This window comes from Lagenorhynchus albirostris, chromosome 5, assembly GCF_949774975.1.
Source record: "Lagenorhynchus albirostris chromosome 5, mLagAlb1.1, whole genome shotgun sequence".
In the NCBI taxonomy this organism is placed as follows: domain Eukaryota; kingdom Metazoa; phylum Chordata; class Mammalia; order Artiodactyla; family Delphinidae; genus Lagenorhynchus; species Lagenorhynchus albirostris.
Window position 1 is genome coordinate 24,932,539 of NC_083099.1, and position 17,243 is coordinate 24,949,781.

At 35.1% G+C, this 17,243-nt stretch overlaps 1 protein-coding gene across 4 annotated transcripts in view; it reads right to left on the reverse strand.

The window, feature by feature from the left end:
* RASA2 (RAS p21 protein activator 2) overlaps positions 1-17,243 on the reverse strand; it is a 116,025-nt gene that overhangs the window by 73,036 nt on the left and 25,746 nt on the right. For all 4 annotated transcript variants that reach the window (XR_009540650.1, XM_060149718.1, XM_060149719.1 and 1 more), the window contains exons 3-4: positions 14,850-14,953; positions 5,213-5,307 (exon numbers count right to left, since the gene is read on the reverse strand). Coding sequence is in view for 3 of the 4 variants with exons in the window: in XM_060149718.1 (XP_060005701.1) it covers positions 5,213-5,307; positions 14,850-14,953 (199 nt within the window). In the remaining variant the exon portion in view is untranslated. The remainder of the gene's footprint in view (positions 1-5,212; positions 5,308-14,849; positions 14,954-17,243) is intronic.

The window sequence follows — 17,243 nt, forward strand, 5'->3', positions numbered from 1 at the left end:
AATTTTAACAACCATTCCACAGAACTCAAGTATATTTCAACTGATGAAAATTTTTCTTCATATGAAGGAAACTTCTAGATTTCTGATGGATGCTTTTATATATAGTAATTAATTCTATAAATCATTTTGGACACGACTGCCTATCTGATGAAAAAATAAAGGTTTTACTTAATACCTTCTGTTTATGGATGGATTTGTTTTCTCTTTAAAGAAGTATTTATTATGATCTAGAATGGCTCATTCCTTTATTATTTCATGTTTATAAATTTACAAATGAAGTTTTTAAGATACCTTTATACTCATTATGTCTTAATTGAGCATGTAAAAAAACCCCTTGATTTATGCATTATTAGCTATAATCTTTGGATTTTTTTAAAATGCTTGCTTGTTTTAAACAAGGGCAGAGGCCATATTACCACCCCACACACACCAAAAAAACACAACCTGTAAAACAATCAACAACTTATGGCAGGATCCAGAAATTCAAGATAAGCCTGTTGGTAAAAAGACTTATTAACTAAGTAATTACATCAAAAGGATGTGATTGATATTGCATCTGGATTCACTGCTTGTACAAGCTGTGTGAGACAAACACCCTTAATTAATGAGAGCACCAACTTCTCCATATGACAGATTTGGTTTAATCAGTCTTATATAAAAGCATACTTTTTATCATAGTACCTAAAAAATAAAGAAAGGAAAAATACTTAGTTATTGTGAGCTCCAGGACCAAACAGCTAAAAGCATGGCTGCAGATGACCTAAGCCAAAAGAAGATTTATAGGAAGGGGCACCGATACAACTCATATTAACTTCGTTTATGTGGCAAAGAATACAGAGAAAGAACACCAAGTGAAATAGGATGATAACCAGGACCACAAACTTAAGGAAGGAAATGCTTTGAAAAAGAGGGAGCAGTCAACAGTATCAAAAGTTGCTGAAAGACCATGTAAGAGGAGGACTAAAAAATGTCCACTAGACTTAACACAGTGTCATGCGTAACATTATTGAGAGCTGTCTACGCTCTCCCTCCAACCCACTGTGGGGTTTGAAGGCAGATTAGAGTGGGTTGAGAAAAGAACAGTTCAAGCCACAGGGGAACGCTGCAAAACAAAACAAAAAGAAAAGGAAAAAAAAGTGTAGCAAAACACACTCATGAAATATTATTAATACTGTCTTGAATGTTTGAAAAGAAAACTGAAAACAATTAACATTAACAGCAATAATAAAGCATCTGGGAAACAATTCAAGGTAAGAGGTTAGTGTTCTTAGCAATTTTTGAACTGTTTTGGTATAAAACCCATCTTACTACTATGGAATCCTTTCATCTGAGGGCTAAATTATGTTTCTACATGTTACTTCCCTAGAACTTTAGAACTGAAGGGAATCCTATATACTGAAGTTCTCATGTCACAGTTGAAGATCCTCAGACAACAATAATTTAGCAACTCTTTTGGGTACAAATGCCAATTAGAGCTAGGAAATCAAACATCTCCTCTGAAGTAGAGATACCAATCATTTCCTCTACCTAAATCCCTTTCTTAGGGGACAATGCCCCAAAACTTTAATCTCCAAACATATCAAATTAGACTGCAGTGGGCATGTGACCCAAGTCTGCCAAATTTTCTCTCTAAATTGTGGCAGAGAACTGAGTCAGACCTTAAGAGGGTGAGGGGGCTGTATGCTCAAGTAGGCTCAAAGATGGATGTGGCATTTTTTAGCTGTCAACAAGAAATTAGAGTGGATTTATAGAGAGAAGCAGAAGGGAGAGACATGTTAGTCTCATAAGACATACGAAAAGAATACCATGGAATCTCATCATTAAACAACGTTTTTCTTCTTTCCCCTTCATTTTGCAAAGTGAATAGTTATTAAAATTAGAGCAGGGGCTTCCCTGGTGGCACAGTGGCTGGGAGTCTGCCTGTCAATGCAGGGGACACGGGTTCGGGCCCTGGTCTGGGAAGATCCCACATGCCTCGGAGCGGCTGGGCCCGTGGGCCACAACTACTGAGTCTGCGCTCTAGAGCCCACGAGCCACAACTACTGAGTCCGTGTGCCACAACTACTGAAGCCCACGCGCCTAGAACCTGTGCTCTGCAACGAGAGGCCCCCGCAATGAGAGGCCTGCACATCGCAGCAAGGAGTGGTCCCTGCTCACCACAACCAGAGAGGAGTCTGTGCCCAGCAATGAGAACCCAACACAGCCCCAAAAAAAAAAAATTAGAGCGAAAAATAGAGAGAAAACATTAACTATTCACTTTACAAAATAAAAGGGAAAGAAGAAAAAGACTATTTAAACAGTGAGCACTTATACTCAAGGAGCACAATGAGCACATGAGTAGGGAGAAAGGAATCAGTGGGTCTCAATCCTATGTGCCTCCTGCAGTACCTACTGCTGTGTTGAGAAGTCTACACTTTAAAGATACAGTATGTATTTTTCATTCACCGTGGTGCTAAATGCAAGCCAGCTATTTTATGTGGTGGTCAACCAAAAACAAACAAACCACCCATTATTTTAGTTTACTTTATGAGAAATTAAAGTCTTTTCAAAAATAATTCTATGCGAACTGTATCTAGTCTATTATATTATAGTAAGAAACCTGATCTCCACTTAGGATGCAGCTCCCATGTAAATGCCTGACAACTTTCTAGCTCTCACTGGCCATACTGAAATTCTTGTAATTATACTCCAAGGAGCTTCCCAGGAACTTTCTAATGTCCCTCCCTTTTTCTTTGAGCTAATTTGGGTAAGCTTCTGTGCCTTATACTCAGATTTTCCTAAGTGATTCTCTTAATAATCTATGTTGAAGCCTTTTTATGACCAACAGTACAGAATAGTGAAAGGTAGTAAAACACTGTGGTTAGGAGTTTTAGAATCAGACATGCTCTTTATGGGAATGATGGTTCCATCACTTAATAGTTTTGTGACTTTGCAGATGTCATTTAACCTCTATGAATCCATTTTCCACATCTACAAAATAGAGGTAATGCTACCTACACCTCATAATGCTAATCTGAAGATTAAGTCAGATAAAATATATTAAATCCTTAGTACTGTGCTAGATATATGCTGTTCTAATTACTAATAGTAATTATTAAATTCCTGCTGAACTCAATCTGTCTCACAGCTTTCTCCTATGGCTCCATCAACTGCCCTTACTTCCATGATATTTTAATGAAATTTTATAAAACTTAAGCAAGTGAACAAATTCATTAACAAAATAGGATTTGTATGAATCAGGCTGCTTTTCTAACTTTTTTAGACTCACGAGGTTGATTTAATATTCCTAGATCAGCTTTGGAGCGGAACAATATTCCCAATGTACCAGATTAATGTGGTAAGTGTCATGCACCCCCTCCCATCCCCTAAAGTACTCTTCCTTCTAAAGTTTATTTTAAATAGTGAGTAGATCTTACAGATCAACTATCATTTAAGACAAAAGAACTGTAAAGGTTAAAAACTCATGGTTATGAAAATAATTCGTAGCAAATAAAAAATGTCATGATATCTAACGGTTAAATGCTGTTTGCAGATTTTTGTGTTTCAGCCATGAGTTTTATACATACAATCAAATAAAAAGCCTGTTACCCAGTACTGATCTCTAATACCATCTCCAGTAATTATATAAAGAGTATTCTATAGAAATTTCTAACTTTGGAGAGTTGGGTCCCTTAAATCCTTTAGCAAGTAACACTGGCCACAAGAAGAAGAATGGACTTTAATAAACTACATCTTGAAATAATCCTCAAACTTCATTTTAGACCAAATTCTCAAAGCCTTTTCTTATCTTTCTTTTTTGTTAAAACTATTAAAAAGAAAAACTAGCACTTCAAAACTTTCATGTCTGCCTTTTGGTAAAGGCGTATTAGGGAAATGGACACCTGACTGACTGGTGGTAAACAGACATTTTACATTTGTATAACTATTAACAGCTTTCAAAATACTCTTAAAGGTATTTCATTTAATTCTCACAATCATATGAGTCAACATGGCAACTTTCATTCCCATTTTATAGAAATAAAATTCAGGGTCAGTAAAATAACCACATATGAAAATTAGGACCTCAATTTTTAGACTTCTACTTTAAAACCCTTTCCACTTCATCACATTGCCTTTCACCTGGATCATTTACCATACAGTATAACTGGGATAAGAATAAAAGTTATTGTCAAATGGAAAGAAAAGAACATTAAAATGGGGTAGGGTGGAAAAACAGGAGAAGTTTCAATTATATTTTATACTTAAGAAGGGGTCTTAGCAAACAAATACTTAATTTTTTGAGAATTTAATCAAACAGAATGCTTGAGAGGTTATGAGGAAACAGACACAGGCACTTTATTTGCAAATACCTGTGGGGGTGTGTGCAGTACTTTTTTCTTACCTAAAACTTCTGTTTGAGTCATAGTGGCAAATTATAACTTTTTAGAGAAGAAGAATTCTGCTTGCAGTTATGCCCTTGGGAAATGGTTTCACAATCCTTATCATATTTTATAAATAAATAGGGTTACAAAAAAAGGATTCCCTTTAGATAGAAATAATTTCTAAGAGTAACTCAGACTTTTGAGAAACAAATACAAAAGTTAAGCTACATGGCTAAACATACATTTTTATTCACACACAGAATCTTTAAGATCTCTTATTTTGGCAAGAGGAAAGAAGAGCTTTAAAATAATTAATGATACCCTTTGAAATAAAAAGAAAGATGAACAAAAGGAAGGGTAGGTATGGGAATGAAAGCTCTGCATGGTGGGCTCAGGCATGGTTTGAATGAATAACATTTTCCCAAGTCTAGTGTATTAGAGAGTAAACAGAGCATCCTGGTCAGAACAGATGAAATAAATCACAGACTTCTAAGGATTCTCCTCAGAATTAATAAAATATATCTTTTCCATTAAAACCGTTTCCCCATCTAAAAAAGTTAGTAATTTGCTACTGTGACCCAAATAAAAGAACTATGGAAGGAAAAAAAATGTCCTCCTAACATAACCCCCCCAAACACATACGCGTGCACATACACGTACATTATCCTTGATTTCATGTGGCAAGGCATTTCCTTCCAGTTATATGTTACTCAGAGGTCTATAATATTTGGTGCCAGAATTTAAAATAAGGTATGATAAGCTCTCTCTAAATGAACTAGTATAATTAGTTCGTTTTACACTTATTTTCTGTGTGTGACAATCTCTTCCATCACTTAATCCTTAATATTTACCTGAACCTCTGAATTGGAATCAATAGGCTGTAGTGAAAACCAAGTTTCTCTGCCACTGTGGTTACACAAGTCTTCTTTTTTGATGGCTACTTTTCCTGTAAGAAATAAGTAAAACAATGAGGAAACATATTATATATAACCATTAGCACTGTTACATATAATACTTTGTAGAAAACATTTAAAAATAATTTGTATCTGTTGATATCAAAAAATCCATTTTTATAAAGCGTTTTTCTATATCCTAAAAAATGAAAATGTGCCTCATTTCCCTCTACCCATTGGCAGACCCTTCTCTGGGCCATTTTGAATTAGGGGTTTAGACCAAAACTCAGTTGTATTTATATGCAACTGCGTTTTCAATGTACAATGATAGTGCAAACTAATCCTCTCAACTCCTTAACACTATGAATAAACCATATGTTCTGTCTGAGCAGACATATCTGCATTTAATAAGAGTTTATAAGCTCTAATTAAGAGAACAGAAAAACAGTATCATATGGTCACTAATAATTTTGAAAACTGACTTGAAATTATGGGATTAAAACAATTTTATTAAAAATTTGCTTTATCAAAACACTGTAAACACTGCTTATGCTGCTTCAATGCATACACACACACAAAAAAATCAAAGCAGTTCCCTAAAGAGTTTCTACGTCTCAGAGACAGATACAGTACAATGAACAAAGAAGTATGAGAGGAAGAAACAGAAATGTTCTTATTATAATGAAGTATTTGCCATGTTGGTACAAAGCATTTCCTTCCTCAATTCAAGTTTTAAGAAGTAGACATAGTTTTGCATATGACCGACAATTTGTTCCAATATTCAACACAAAAGCTTCAACAAAGGATATATGCTAAAGTAAAAAATAGTTCACTTTATTTTATCAAACAAGAATTTCCATTTTAAGTACCCTAATTATACTTCATACCCTTTTCACTTATGACCATCTTGATCTTTTAGTTCAACATTTGAAAACTTTGAGAAAACAGTAAAAAAAATTTCTGTCAAGATATATCAATTTTTGTGTATCAAGTGGAAAGAAAAGGCATAACAGGAAAACAAACACAGAAAAACTATCTTTAAAATTTTATTCTAGAATTAGACAGTGGTAATGGTTGCACAACTCTGTGAATATACTTAAAACCATTGCATTGCACACTTTAAAAGGGTAACTAAGTTTTATGGCATGTAAATAACACATCAATAAAGCTATTATTTAAAAATTTAATATTATAAGACCCTTATTCTACAATTTCCAGGATTTTTAGTTTTATACATAATTTATGAATGTGTATGTAGATGTACATACATGTGCACGTATAATGCATACAAACATCACTAAAGCAAGCCCCCAACTTAAAAAAAGGGCTTTTAAAAAAGTTTATTCAGAAGTTTTCTGGTTTGATTCATTTACTGATTCAACAAATAATCACAATGGCTTTGTATTTTAAATGGTGAGTTGATTTCCAGACTTCCTTAACCAAAGTCTATTTAACCAATAATGCTTCTAAAAACTAGAGTAGGAATCTACCTGTTCTATTTATAACTCACAACTCAGATCACTGGAAACACATCTTCTTTGTCACAAGTGCCTTCCCAAGAGAGAATCCTCTCTTAGTTCACAGGTTAAAAAAAAAAATCCTAAGGCAAGGACCCTCTTCCTCCTATTTCATGTCTCATGTATCCATGGTACTCACTGTCACAAAAGAATTGAATGGTTCTTGTCTTCTGAGGGGGAAACTCTTTTCTGACTAGCCGTATAAATAAGCCGTTTGTAAGTTGAGAAAAACCTGCAATTTTATTGCCAGTTCTTATTCTTATCAAGTTCCTTTTAAGATGTCAGTTTCTAAAATGTAAAGATTTAGTCAGCCTGAAGAAGCAGGGAAGAACACATGATCTCAAGAAGTCAGAGAAACTGACAAAGAACAACAGAGAAAAATAAAGAAAAATATTTGAAGTCATTAGGTATTAGGATACCTGCAACATGTTCAGCACTTCAATAGGCAATATAACATATGAAAAAGAAATATATGTCATCAGCCCTAGGGAATCAAACAGGGTAGAGAAGGGTTAGGAGGGGAGGGAGTGAGGGAAAATGAATAAAAGAATGAATGAGAAAGGTGGGAAGGTAAAAGGGAAAGGAAATTGGAGAAGGAGGAGAGGAACAGGGAGGGGAGGAACAAGTGTCTGAAATACAAATAAGACCAAAAAAATCGATCATCATTCGTATTTGTTGTGAGTTATCCTTAGTTAAACAGGTTAGATGACAGCTTTTAAATATTAAAGGTAGGCAGCCTGATACAGTGGAAAGAGCACTGAACTGAAAGAAAAGCCAGCATTTACTGAACAGCTACCAGGTAGTAAATATTCTTACACATTTTGTTTAATCTTCATAACAATCTTGGGGGAAGAGCATATATTACAGATGAGGAAAGCTGAATGATATCAAAAACCTGCCCACTAATAAGTGCTAAAGCCAGCTTTCAAAACCAAGGTATGCCTGCCTGTTCATGCTCCTTCCAACACAGACACTAACTCTGTAGTGTCCACACTACAGACACTAATTCTGTTACTTATTAAGCTGTGTGATCTTGGGCAATTTATTTAAATTCTACATCTCATTTACCTCCTCTGTATTTGAAACAACTTTCAGCTCTAATGAAACCTATTCCATGCCTCCAACAGTCTCCAAAGTGTTTTAGTTTAATGTTTACTATTTTAAACAAAGTTAACTCATTATTTCACTAGCTGTGAGATCACCAACATTGAAAATAAACAAATATATAAATAATCAACCAACCACCCCAGGAACCAAATACCCAACACATTATTTAAAGGTACCATTTCATTTCCCCACTGTACTGACAAACCCATAGACAGAAAGAGCTTAGACCACATATATACACACATATATACCAGATGCTATATTAGTTCCTTAAAATCAGACAAGGAGAGGAAACACAAAAAGAAATGAAGGAACTGTGGACACAGAAACCATTTCTGTTGGTCTCTAAGTAAAAAAAGTATTCTTAGCTTTCCATTACCACTTCTAAGAAGCATTTTCTTACCATCTGTAAATATCATGTTATACTAGGCCCCCATTTTTAAGCACAACATATTCTTAGAAATTTCATCCTGATACAGATCACCAACGGGCAAAATCTTGATGGCCTTTTTCCTACTCGGCTACTAGTAGAAATGGCTGAAAGGGCAGATAAAAGTAGCGATAAGTGTGACTGCCTACACAAGATGAAAAAGAACCAGAGGACTGAACAAATTCTGGCAGTATCAGTAACAGCAATTCAATCAATGGCAACACTTAGATGCCTTCGTGTACAGGGTTTAGATTGATACCTTTTGGTCTCTGTGGTAGACTGGTATATTAATGGCTTCCAATAAATCATACTTCCTTGTTCTATGCCACTGTGTGGTCCCCTCCAGCACTGACTCTGGGATTGGCCATGCCACTTACTTTTGCCAATGGGACATCAGCAAATGTAATGCAAGTAGTCTTAATAAGCACCTGCAGTAGGGCTTACCCTCTTGCAACCTCAATACCGTGTGGAGTGGAAGGCTCAGATAATGGACAGCACCAGCCATGAGACATATGGGTCAGATCATTCAGCCCAGTCAATTTTTCAGGTAACTGCACATTAGTGACCCCAGGTGAGACCACCAGAAGAACCACCCAGATAAGCCTGGCCCAAATTGACAACCTGCAGAATCATGAGCAAATATATGATTGCTAAATTAAGCCACTGAGTACTGGGGTGTGATTTGTTATGCAGCAATAGATAACTGATACAGTCCCTATGCAAGCAGACACAAAAGTGTAGTCATAAGCAATTTTTAAACAGGTTTGACTTAAGAGCTAAATGCCAGGAGAAATTACAATTCAAAGGGTTTAAGAAATACCTTCGCTATCTTAAACCCAACCTTATTTCATAGGTGAACAAGGCCTAAGAAGGTAGAGTGACTTATTTAAGGTCACAAAGGCAGTTAGTGATAGAGTCATGAAAGGAATTCAGGTCTCTAATATCCTACTGAAATTCTCTTATAACATTCTAAACCATGGGGAAAGAAAAACAAGTTAACCAGTCTACTAAGATAACCATGGTTTAACTGCTTAAGCCTAGATCCCTCTGAAAACTAAAATAACTAGAAAATACACATTAGAAGGTTAAATATATATGTTTTAATATTATTAGGATCCTCACTGGAAATGGAATTTTATTCTTACATGAAGTTTTTCTCTTCTCTTTTTCTCCTTTTTTAAGGGAAGAAGACACTATAACTTAGGACAATAAATCACACAGTAAAAGACTTTTAAAGCCTTAATTTTACAATTTTGTATCTTTTTGCAGCTTGGTTCCTATGTTTCAAGTTTTCAATTAATCTATAATCAAGTTTTCATACTAACTGTTCCTGGCATATAAGGATTCCTAATATGAAAAACTATGCCCCATATGAATAACAGTTATTGCTTCCAGGAAAGGGACTGGGAGGGGGGGTCAGTGGCCAAAATTAATTGTCTGTAATACTATAATTAAAAATTTTTTTACAAAAAGGAAAATATCCATATATTATTATACAATTAAAAATAAAAAACAAACAGGCTGGGCTTCCCTGGTGGCGCAGTGGTTGAGAATCTGCCTGCCAATGCAGGGGACACAGGTTCGAGCCCTGGTCTGGGAGGATCCCACATGCTGCAGAGCAACTAGGCCCATGAACCACAACTGCTGAGCCTGCGCAGTTTGGAGCCTGTGCTCCGCAACAAGAGAGGCTGCGATAGTGAGAGGCCCGCGCACCGCGATGAAGAGTGGCCCCCGCTCGCCGCAACTAGAGAAAGCCCTCGCACAGAAACGAAGACCCAACACAGCCAAAAATAAATAAATAAAGCAGCTTTCATTTAAAAAAAAAAAAACAAAAAACAGGCTTTTAAAGCTATTCAACAAATACACATTCTTAGATCTTCTTAAGTTTAAAAGGTGGCTCTCTCAACCCTAGCTCAAATTTCATTCCCAGAAAATGCTATGGCACTGTTTAGCCTACAATTGGACAACTCAGTTATAAAATAATTGAGGCAACTCAATTTCCAGTAGCTCAAAAGTTAAAAAAAACAAAGTGCCGCCTAACTTTATGAGTTAATGACAAAAGAAAAATACGTTAAAGTAAAAAAAATGTAAAAATTTATAAGTGAAAATATCAAGATTATTTTCCAACTTTAAATTAAAGGCTATGTACAAACTGTGTTTACTTTAATAATAATAATTCCTATCTGTAAAAGGAAAAACAATTTCTACTAAATGTAGAAATTTTATTCCTTAATAAGAATAAACTTTTTTTTTAACAGTTCCCACACCAAGTTATGGCCTTCTGATACCACTCCTCAAAGGACTGATTTTTACTTTAAAAACAAATAAAAAAACAAAACAAGGGCAACTTTTGGAAATCATAATTATAAACCTCAACTAAAGGCCTTCCCAAGAAATACTATATAATGACTACTTGTAAATAGGTAATGAAAATTACAAAACATTTTCTTAAAATGTTTAGTCAATCAAAGATACACACTCTCTCAAGGGTCATTAATAATCACCAACAGCCTCTATCCAATCTTTATCCTACTCTACCTCTCTCTAGTCTTGCCATTAAAAGATCTCCCTGCCTTCTGAGATATTCATCTCTTCTCTCTCTCTTCCAACTTCCTGATACATTTAATCAATCTTCACTAAAGCCTCATTTTCCCTGCAACCCTCCTTAAATGGTCCCAGGGCAATTTCATTCATTCCAGTGGAGGCTTCAAATATCACTCAGTGCTAATGACTCAAATCCATACCTCCACATCAAATCCAGATTTCTTCTCTGAGCTTCAGATCTGTATTTCCAACAGTCAACCAACATGTCCACCAAGATACTCCCCAGGTAATGCAAGTTTAACTTGTTTGAAATCAAAGTCATCATCTCCCTTTCCCATCCTGAATGCTCCGTATCTCAGTTAATGACAACCATAGAAACAAGACCATTTTTAACTCTTTCCCTTCTTATATCCTCTTTATCTTCTTAGTACCTAAATCCTATTTAAAGCTACTCCCGTGAAGCACATTCCCTCATTTGCATTTCCACTGCCACTACCCTACTCATCTCATTTGATAATAGCCTCCTTGATGGCCTCCCTGCCTTTAACCTCTCTCCATTCTAAAGCATAAACTATAGATCCGGGGTCCCCAACCCCCAGGCCACGGATCCATACAGTTAGGAACCGGGCTGCACAGCAGGAAGTAAGTGGCAGGCAAGCGAGCAACGCTTCATCTGTATTTACAACTGCTCCCCATCGCTCACATTACTGCCTGAGCTCCACCTCCTGTCAGATTAGTGGCATTAGATTCTCATAGGAGCATGAACCCTACTGTGAACTACACAAGCGACAGATGTAGGTTGCACGCTCCTTATGAGAATCTAATGCCTGATGATCTGAGTGGAGCTGAGGCGGTGATGCTAGCACTGGGGAGCGGCTGCAAATACAGACTATCATTAGCAGAGAGGTTTGACTGCACAGAGACCATAATAAATCAACTGCTTGCAGACTCATATCGAAACCCTGTCGGTGAGTGGCAAGTGAAAACAAGCTCAGGGCTCCCACTGATTCTGCATTATGTATGGTGAGTTGTATAATTATTTCATTATATATTACAACATAATAATAATAGAAATAAAGTACACAATAAATGTAATGTGCTTGAATCATCCCAAAACCGTACCCCTCCCCAGGTCCATGGAAAACCTGTCTTCCATGAAACTGGTCCCTGGTGCCAAAAAGATTGGGGACCGCTGCTACAGATGACATATTTAAAGTAGATGTTCATATACTTTAAAAATATGTGTATATATAGTTATATATATGTATATATATGTATACACACTTTAAATACGTAACCTATAGACTCTGAGTTTGTAAGTTATTGTTTACACCACAGGAAGTTGTTAAACTACAAAACTATATTCGTATATGCAGTTATATATGATTTTTAAAAGGTTCCTCATTCTTAAAAGGCTCAACACTACTGTCTACAGGATAAAGTCCCAATTCCTTAACACAGCTTTGAGGGTCCACCACAACTTGGTCCAAATCATATTCCCAGATTCATCTTCTACCACCCTTGGCCTAAGTGATTTACATTTTCCAGCAGATACACCACAAACATGATCCACTTTTTCTTCTCTGCTTCTGCTAATCCCTATTATCTTGAAACGTCTTCCTTTTCCTACCTAGGTAGTCTCTGTTAATCCTCCACCAAACATAATTAACTCTTCTTTACTCTGTGCTCCCAAGTACTTTGTTCCTACCTCCAGCACAGACCCTATTAAATATATTAGAGTATAGATTAGAGTATAAGATTAGAGTATAAATCAGCCTGAAAACCTGGGAGCAACTTGAATCTTATTCACCTTAATATCCTCATCTTTTGTATGCCACATAGACAAGTGTTTGTAAATGTCTGTTTAATTGAATTAAGGATGGAGTCTCAGGGGTGATCCATAATTAAGGGTTTGCTACACAGAGAAAAGTCTACATATAAGAAGTCAGAAGGAAGACAACTAGGAAAATACAATGTCATTAAATTGCCTTTTCCTTGGCTTTCAACAAGTTGAATAAGCAATCCAAAGAGTCTAATGTGACATAGAGGCAGACGAGGATTGAAAACTATGAAAATGCCTTTTGTGACAAAGTATTTGTTATGTATATAGCTGACAGAAGTTAACATATTTATCAAATATGGATGCATAAGAATAAATAAAAGATAAAATTCCATCCAAAAGAAAAATAAGCAAAAGAATTAACAACTAATTCATAGAAGAAAAATGTAAAAGACCAATAAACACATGAAAAAATTCCTCAAGTTCACTAATAATCAGAAAATACAAGTTAAAATGAAATATTACTTTCACTATCAAACTGGAAAAATGAAATATTTCTTTCACTATCAAACTGGAAAAAAAAATTTTTCAATGATAATATCCAAGAATGACCAGGGTATGGTGAAATGATCGCCCATGTCATGTTTGGGGGAATGTAAATTAGTACAATATTTCCGGGAGCCAATGGAAAAATATATAGAGAAAAAACCTCAAAAATATTCAAACGCTTTGGCTCAGTATTTTCACCTCTAGGAATTTATCCTAGAAAAAAAGACATGCAAAAATTTATGCAGAAGGATGTTCACAGCAACACCATTTAGAGTAACAAAAATCTGGAAACATAAATCTCTACCACGAAAAGAGTAGTTAAGATAATACATTCCTATAGAAAGGATATTTTAAAAATTACTTGTGAAAAATATTTAATGACATGGGAAAAGGATCATTAGATGATATTAAATGAAAAAGGAAAAAAACTTGAATAAATAGTACAATGTAATAATATAAATGTGTGAAATAAAGAATGGGAAGAAATACACAGACTATTAACTATAACTGTTCTTATGCAGAGTCATTACCAATCCCTTAGAACATGTAATAATTTTACAATGAAGAGAAAGTATTATTGTTTTTAAAAGGTTATTTTATCTGCTCTAAAATGATTTTTGGCAAACTTCAAAAACAAGTTTGTCAGAAAAATGAAGTCAGATTACAGCGATTTAAAAAGAAATAAGTAGGAAGCAGAAGGATATAGACCATTTGTTAAGGAATTCAATAGCAAAAGCAGAAACAATTTAGACGGTAGTTAAGAGGTCAAAGCCAAATAAAGCGTAATCATTTGAACTGTAGGAGATGAGCATGTTTCAAATGGGAAAGGAGAGATGGAGATGATGAAATTCAGGACACTAAAAAGGGAGAGTAATGCATGTAAATTACAGACCTCTACCTGTTATTCAAAGATAGTAGTGCAAAGACCATGAACGTGACAATATGTGGCCAGTTAGTTTTGTCCTAGTCGATGCCTACAGATCATACCTCAGACAATTCCTTAAGAAACAGTTACCAGTCACCAATATAGCCAGAGAGAAGAATATGACTAGATTAAACCGAATTATTACTTCTGTTAGAAAAACTTCAAAAACAGATGTTCTTTGGTGGGGATCAAATACTGTGATCTTTGTAAAAAACATTCTTTGAACCATTCAACAATATTTACAGAGCATTTACTAAATATAAGGCACTCGGGCAGTGACAGTCTCTGCCTTCATAAATATCATATATATTCAACTAGAGCACCTAGACATTAAACAACAAACTGATTTGTCAAATCAGATTCATATAAATCAGAGTTCTACCCAGGATCAAGCTTTACTAATAACATAAAAGAAGTAGACAAATAGACTCTGATACACCTAAAAAACAAACAAACTGATGAACAACTATAATGAATACTACAGAAAGGGACCCACCAGGTACTATGGAAACATATGGTACCATGACTAGGGGGAGATTGGTTATGTCACTTCCCTGAGGAAGTGTCACCCAAGCTGAGCATTCAAATTAAAAATCAGATCCACAAATGAACATGAAGTCTACAGGAAAGGATTAGAAAGTTGAGAATATATTATTCTGTTGTTTTCAACACTTTATACTTAGAGAAAGAACGAATATAAACACGAATGTTGTGATTAAAAGACAATTATGAATAGTACATACCTATACGAAGGTCTCTTTGTAAAACATTCTTATCATAAACATAGAAAGACAAATACTGGAAAGTTCTTGGAATCTCAAAGTAAAATTCTTCACTGAAAAACGGGCTAAAGAGAAAAGGGGGAAAGCTCATTAAATTTAAATTCAACAGTGTCCTCCTATAATATTTTCAATAAAATAAATTAAAATTACAGATTAAACACCATAAAGAAAAGCTTCAAGAGTTCCAAAATAATTCTCTATGCTAAGTTTCAGCTAAACCCTGTACAAACCAAGCTGAACTCTGAAAGGACCTCGATTGCCAGGCTGGGCTCTGAACAAACAGATTTTCTGGAGTCCTGTGGACAGAAGATCCAGTAACTGCCTGGGGTCATGCTCACCTAAAGTGGACACAAATGAGAGCTGAGGACAGTGTCATTCACACCATCATCATCTCAAAAATACATAAATCACAATAATACATAACACCTAAAATGAATAATGCTACGTAAAATGTTATTTTAAAACATACTTTAAAAAATTAAAATAGGTTATTTTTAATCAACTTTACTGAGGTATAAACTACATAAAATAAAATCTAATTTAAAGTACAGAGGTTAATGACTTTTGATTAATTTATAAACCTGTAGAGTGCCCATCCCAATCAAGATATATTAACATTGCAACTCCTCACAAAGTTCCCTCTTGTTTCTCTGCAGTTACTCCATCATACCTGTCACAGGCAACCAGTGATCTGATTTCTAGCACTAAAGATCTGGTGTAGGATTTCATATAAATGGAATCAAATAGTATGTACACTTGTGTCCAGCTTCTTTCACTCAGCTTAACGTCTATGATATCTGTTCCATCTTGCTGTGTATATCATTAGTTCATTTGTTTTAAGTGCTGGGTAATATTCCATTTATGAATATTCCACAATCCATGCTCCTAGTGATGGCATTTGAGTTGTTTCCAGTTTGGGCTATTAAAAATAAGGCAGCTATGAATATTTTTATACAAAGCTCTTTTATGTGTTCAGTTCTTTTGGACAGGTAACTAAAAATAGAATTGCTGAGTTAAAAGGCAGGTGAACTTTTAATTTATGAGAAGCTGTCAAACTGTCTCCAGTGCGGCTGTGCTATCTTGCACGCCTACGAGCGAGGGATAAGAGCTCCAGCGGCTCCACGTCATTAACTTTTGCTACTGAAAGCCTTTTTAAAATTAGCTACTCTACAACATTATAAATCAACTATACTTCAATAAAAAGTTGTTTTGAAAAAAAATAGCTATTCTAGTGAATGTGACATGATAAATGTATACACCCGTGTAATCTCTACCCCAATCAAGATAAAGAACAAAGTTCCCCTGTGCAATGACTCACTCCATACTGTCACGGGAACCAATGATCTGATATCTATCGTGACACATTATGTTCAAGAATGTGTAGTGACAGAAGTGGTTTTAAACTGCATTTTCCTGATGACTAACGATGCTGAATATCTTCTCCTGTGCTTGTTGCCCATTTGTATATCTTATTTTAGGAACGATTTGTTTGAGTTTCCTCCACATATTTTAAAAGGTTTGTCTGTCTTCTTACTGGGTTTTTGGTCTGTTTGTTTGCTTTAATAAATTCTGGATGCAAGTCCTTTGTCAGAATATTTTCTCCTAGGTGTGGCTTGCCATTTCATTTTCTTGACAGTGTCAAAGAGCAGAAGGCTCTGATTCTGATAAAATCCAGTTTATCCGTTTTCCTCTTTTATGATTGGTGCTTTTGGCACCCTAAGTAAAGAAATCTTTGTCTACCCCCAAGTTGCTAAGAGTTTCTCCTACGAAACAGCTTATTTTTCTAAGTTCATTTTAAGAATGCTCTTTTGATATTTAAATTCTCCTATGAAGACATGAATTTCTGAAATTCTAGTTAACATCTTTTGTCAAGAGTACCTCTTTCCTGAGAATGTTTAAAGAACAAAAGGTACTTTAAAAATGTCACCATAAAATGCAATCTCTTCAGGATGTCACAACTTAAAGAGAAGCTAAAATGCAAAGTAAATGACTCTTAAAGAAGTCATTTCTGACCCTGTCCAGAAAACAGTTGACTTAGCTTTTTAGTTGTTATAATACCCGGTCAACTTTTGTCAATATATTTTTCACTTCAAACGTAACCAAAATAAACTTAAAAGGTGGTCTGTCAAAATAGTCTTTCTAATTAGTCTCAATATAGCAATCAACACAAAAACAACTATTAGGTAAAGACAGGTTTAGGTATTTTTCTCCTTTGCATCATTTTATATACAATTGAGAATTTCCTTTATATATTACACATCCACACTCAAATATTATTTTTAAAACACATTCTAAAGCCAAATAAGAACAAGATGAGAATTATTCACTAAGTCATCTGTATCACTGTATCATCAC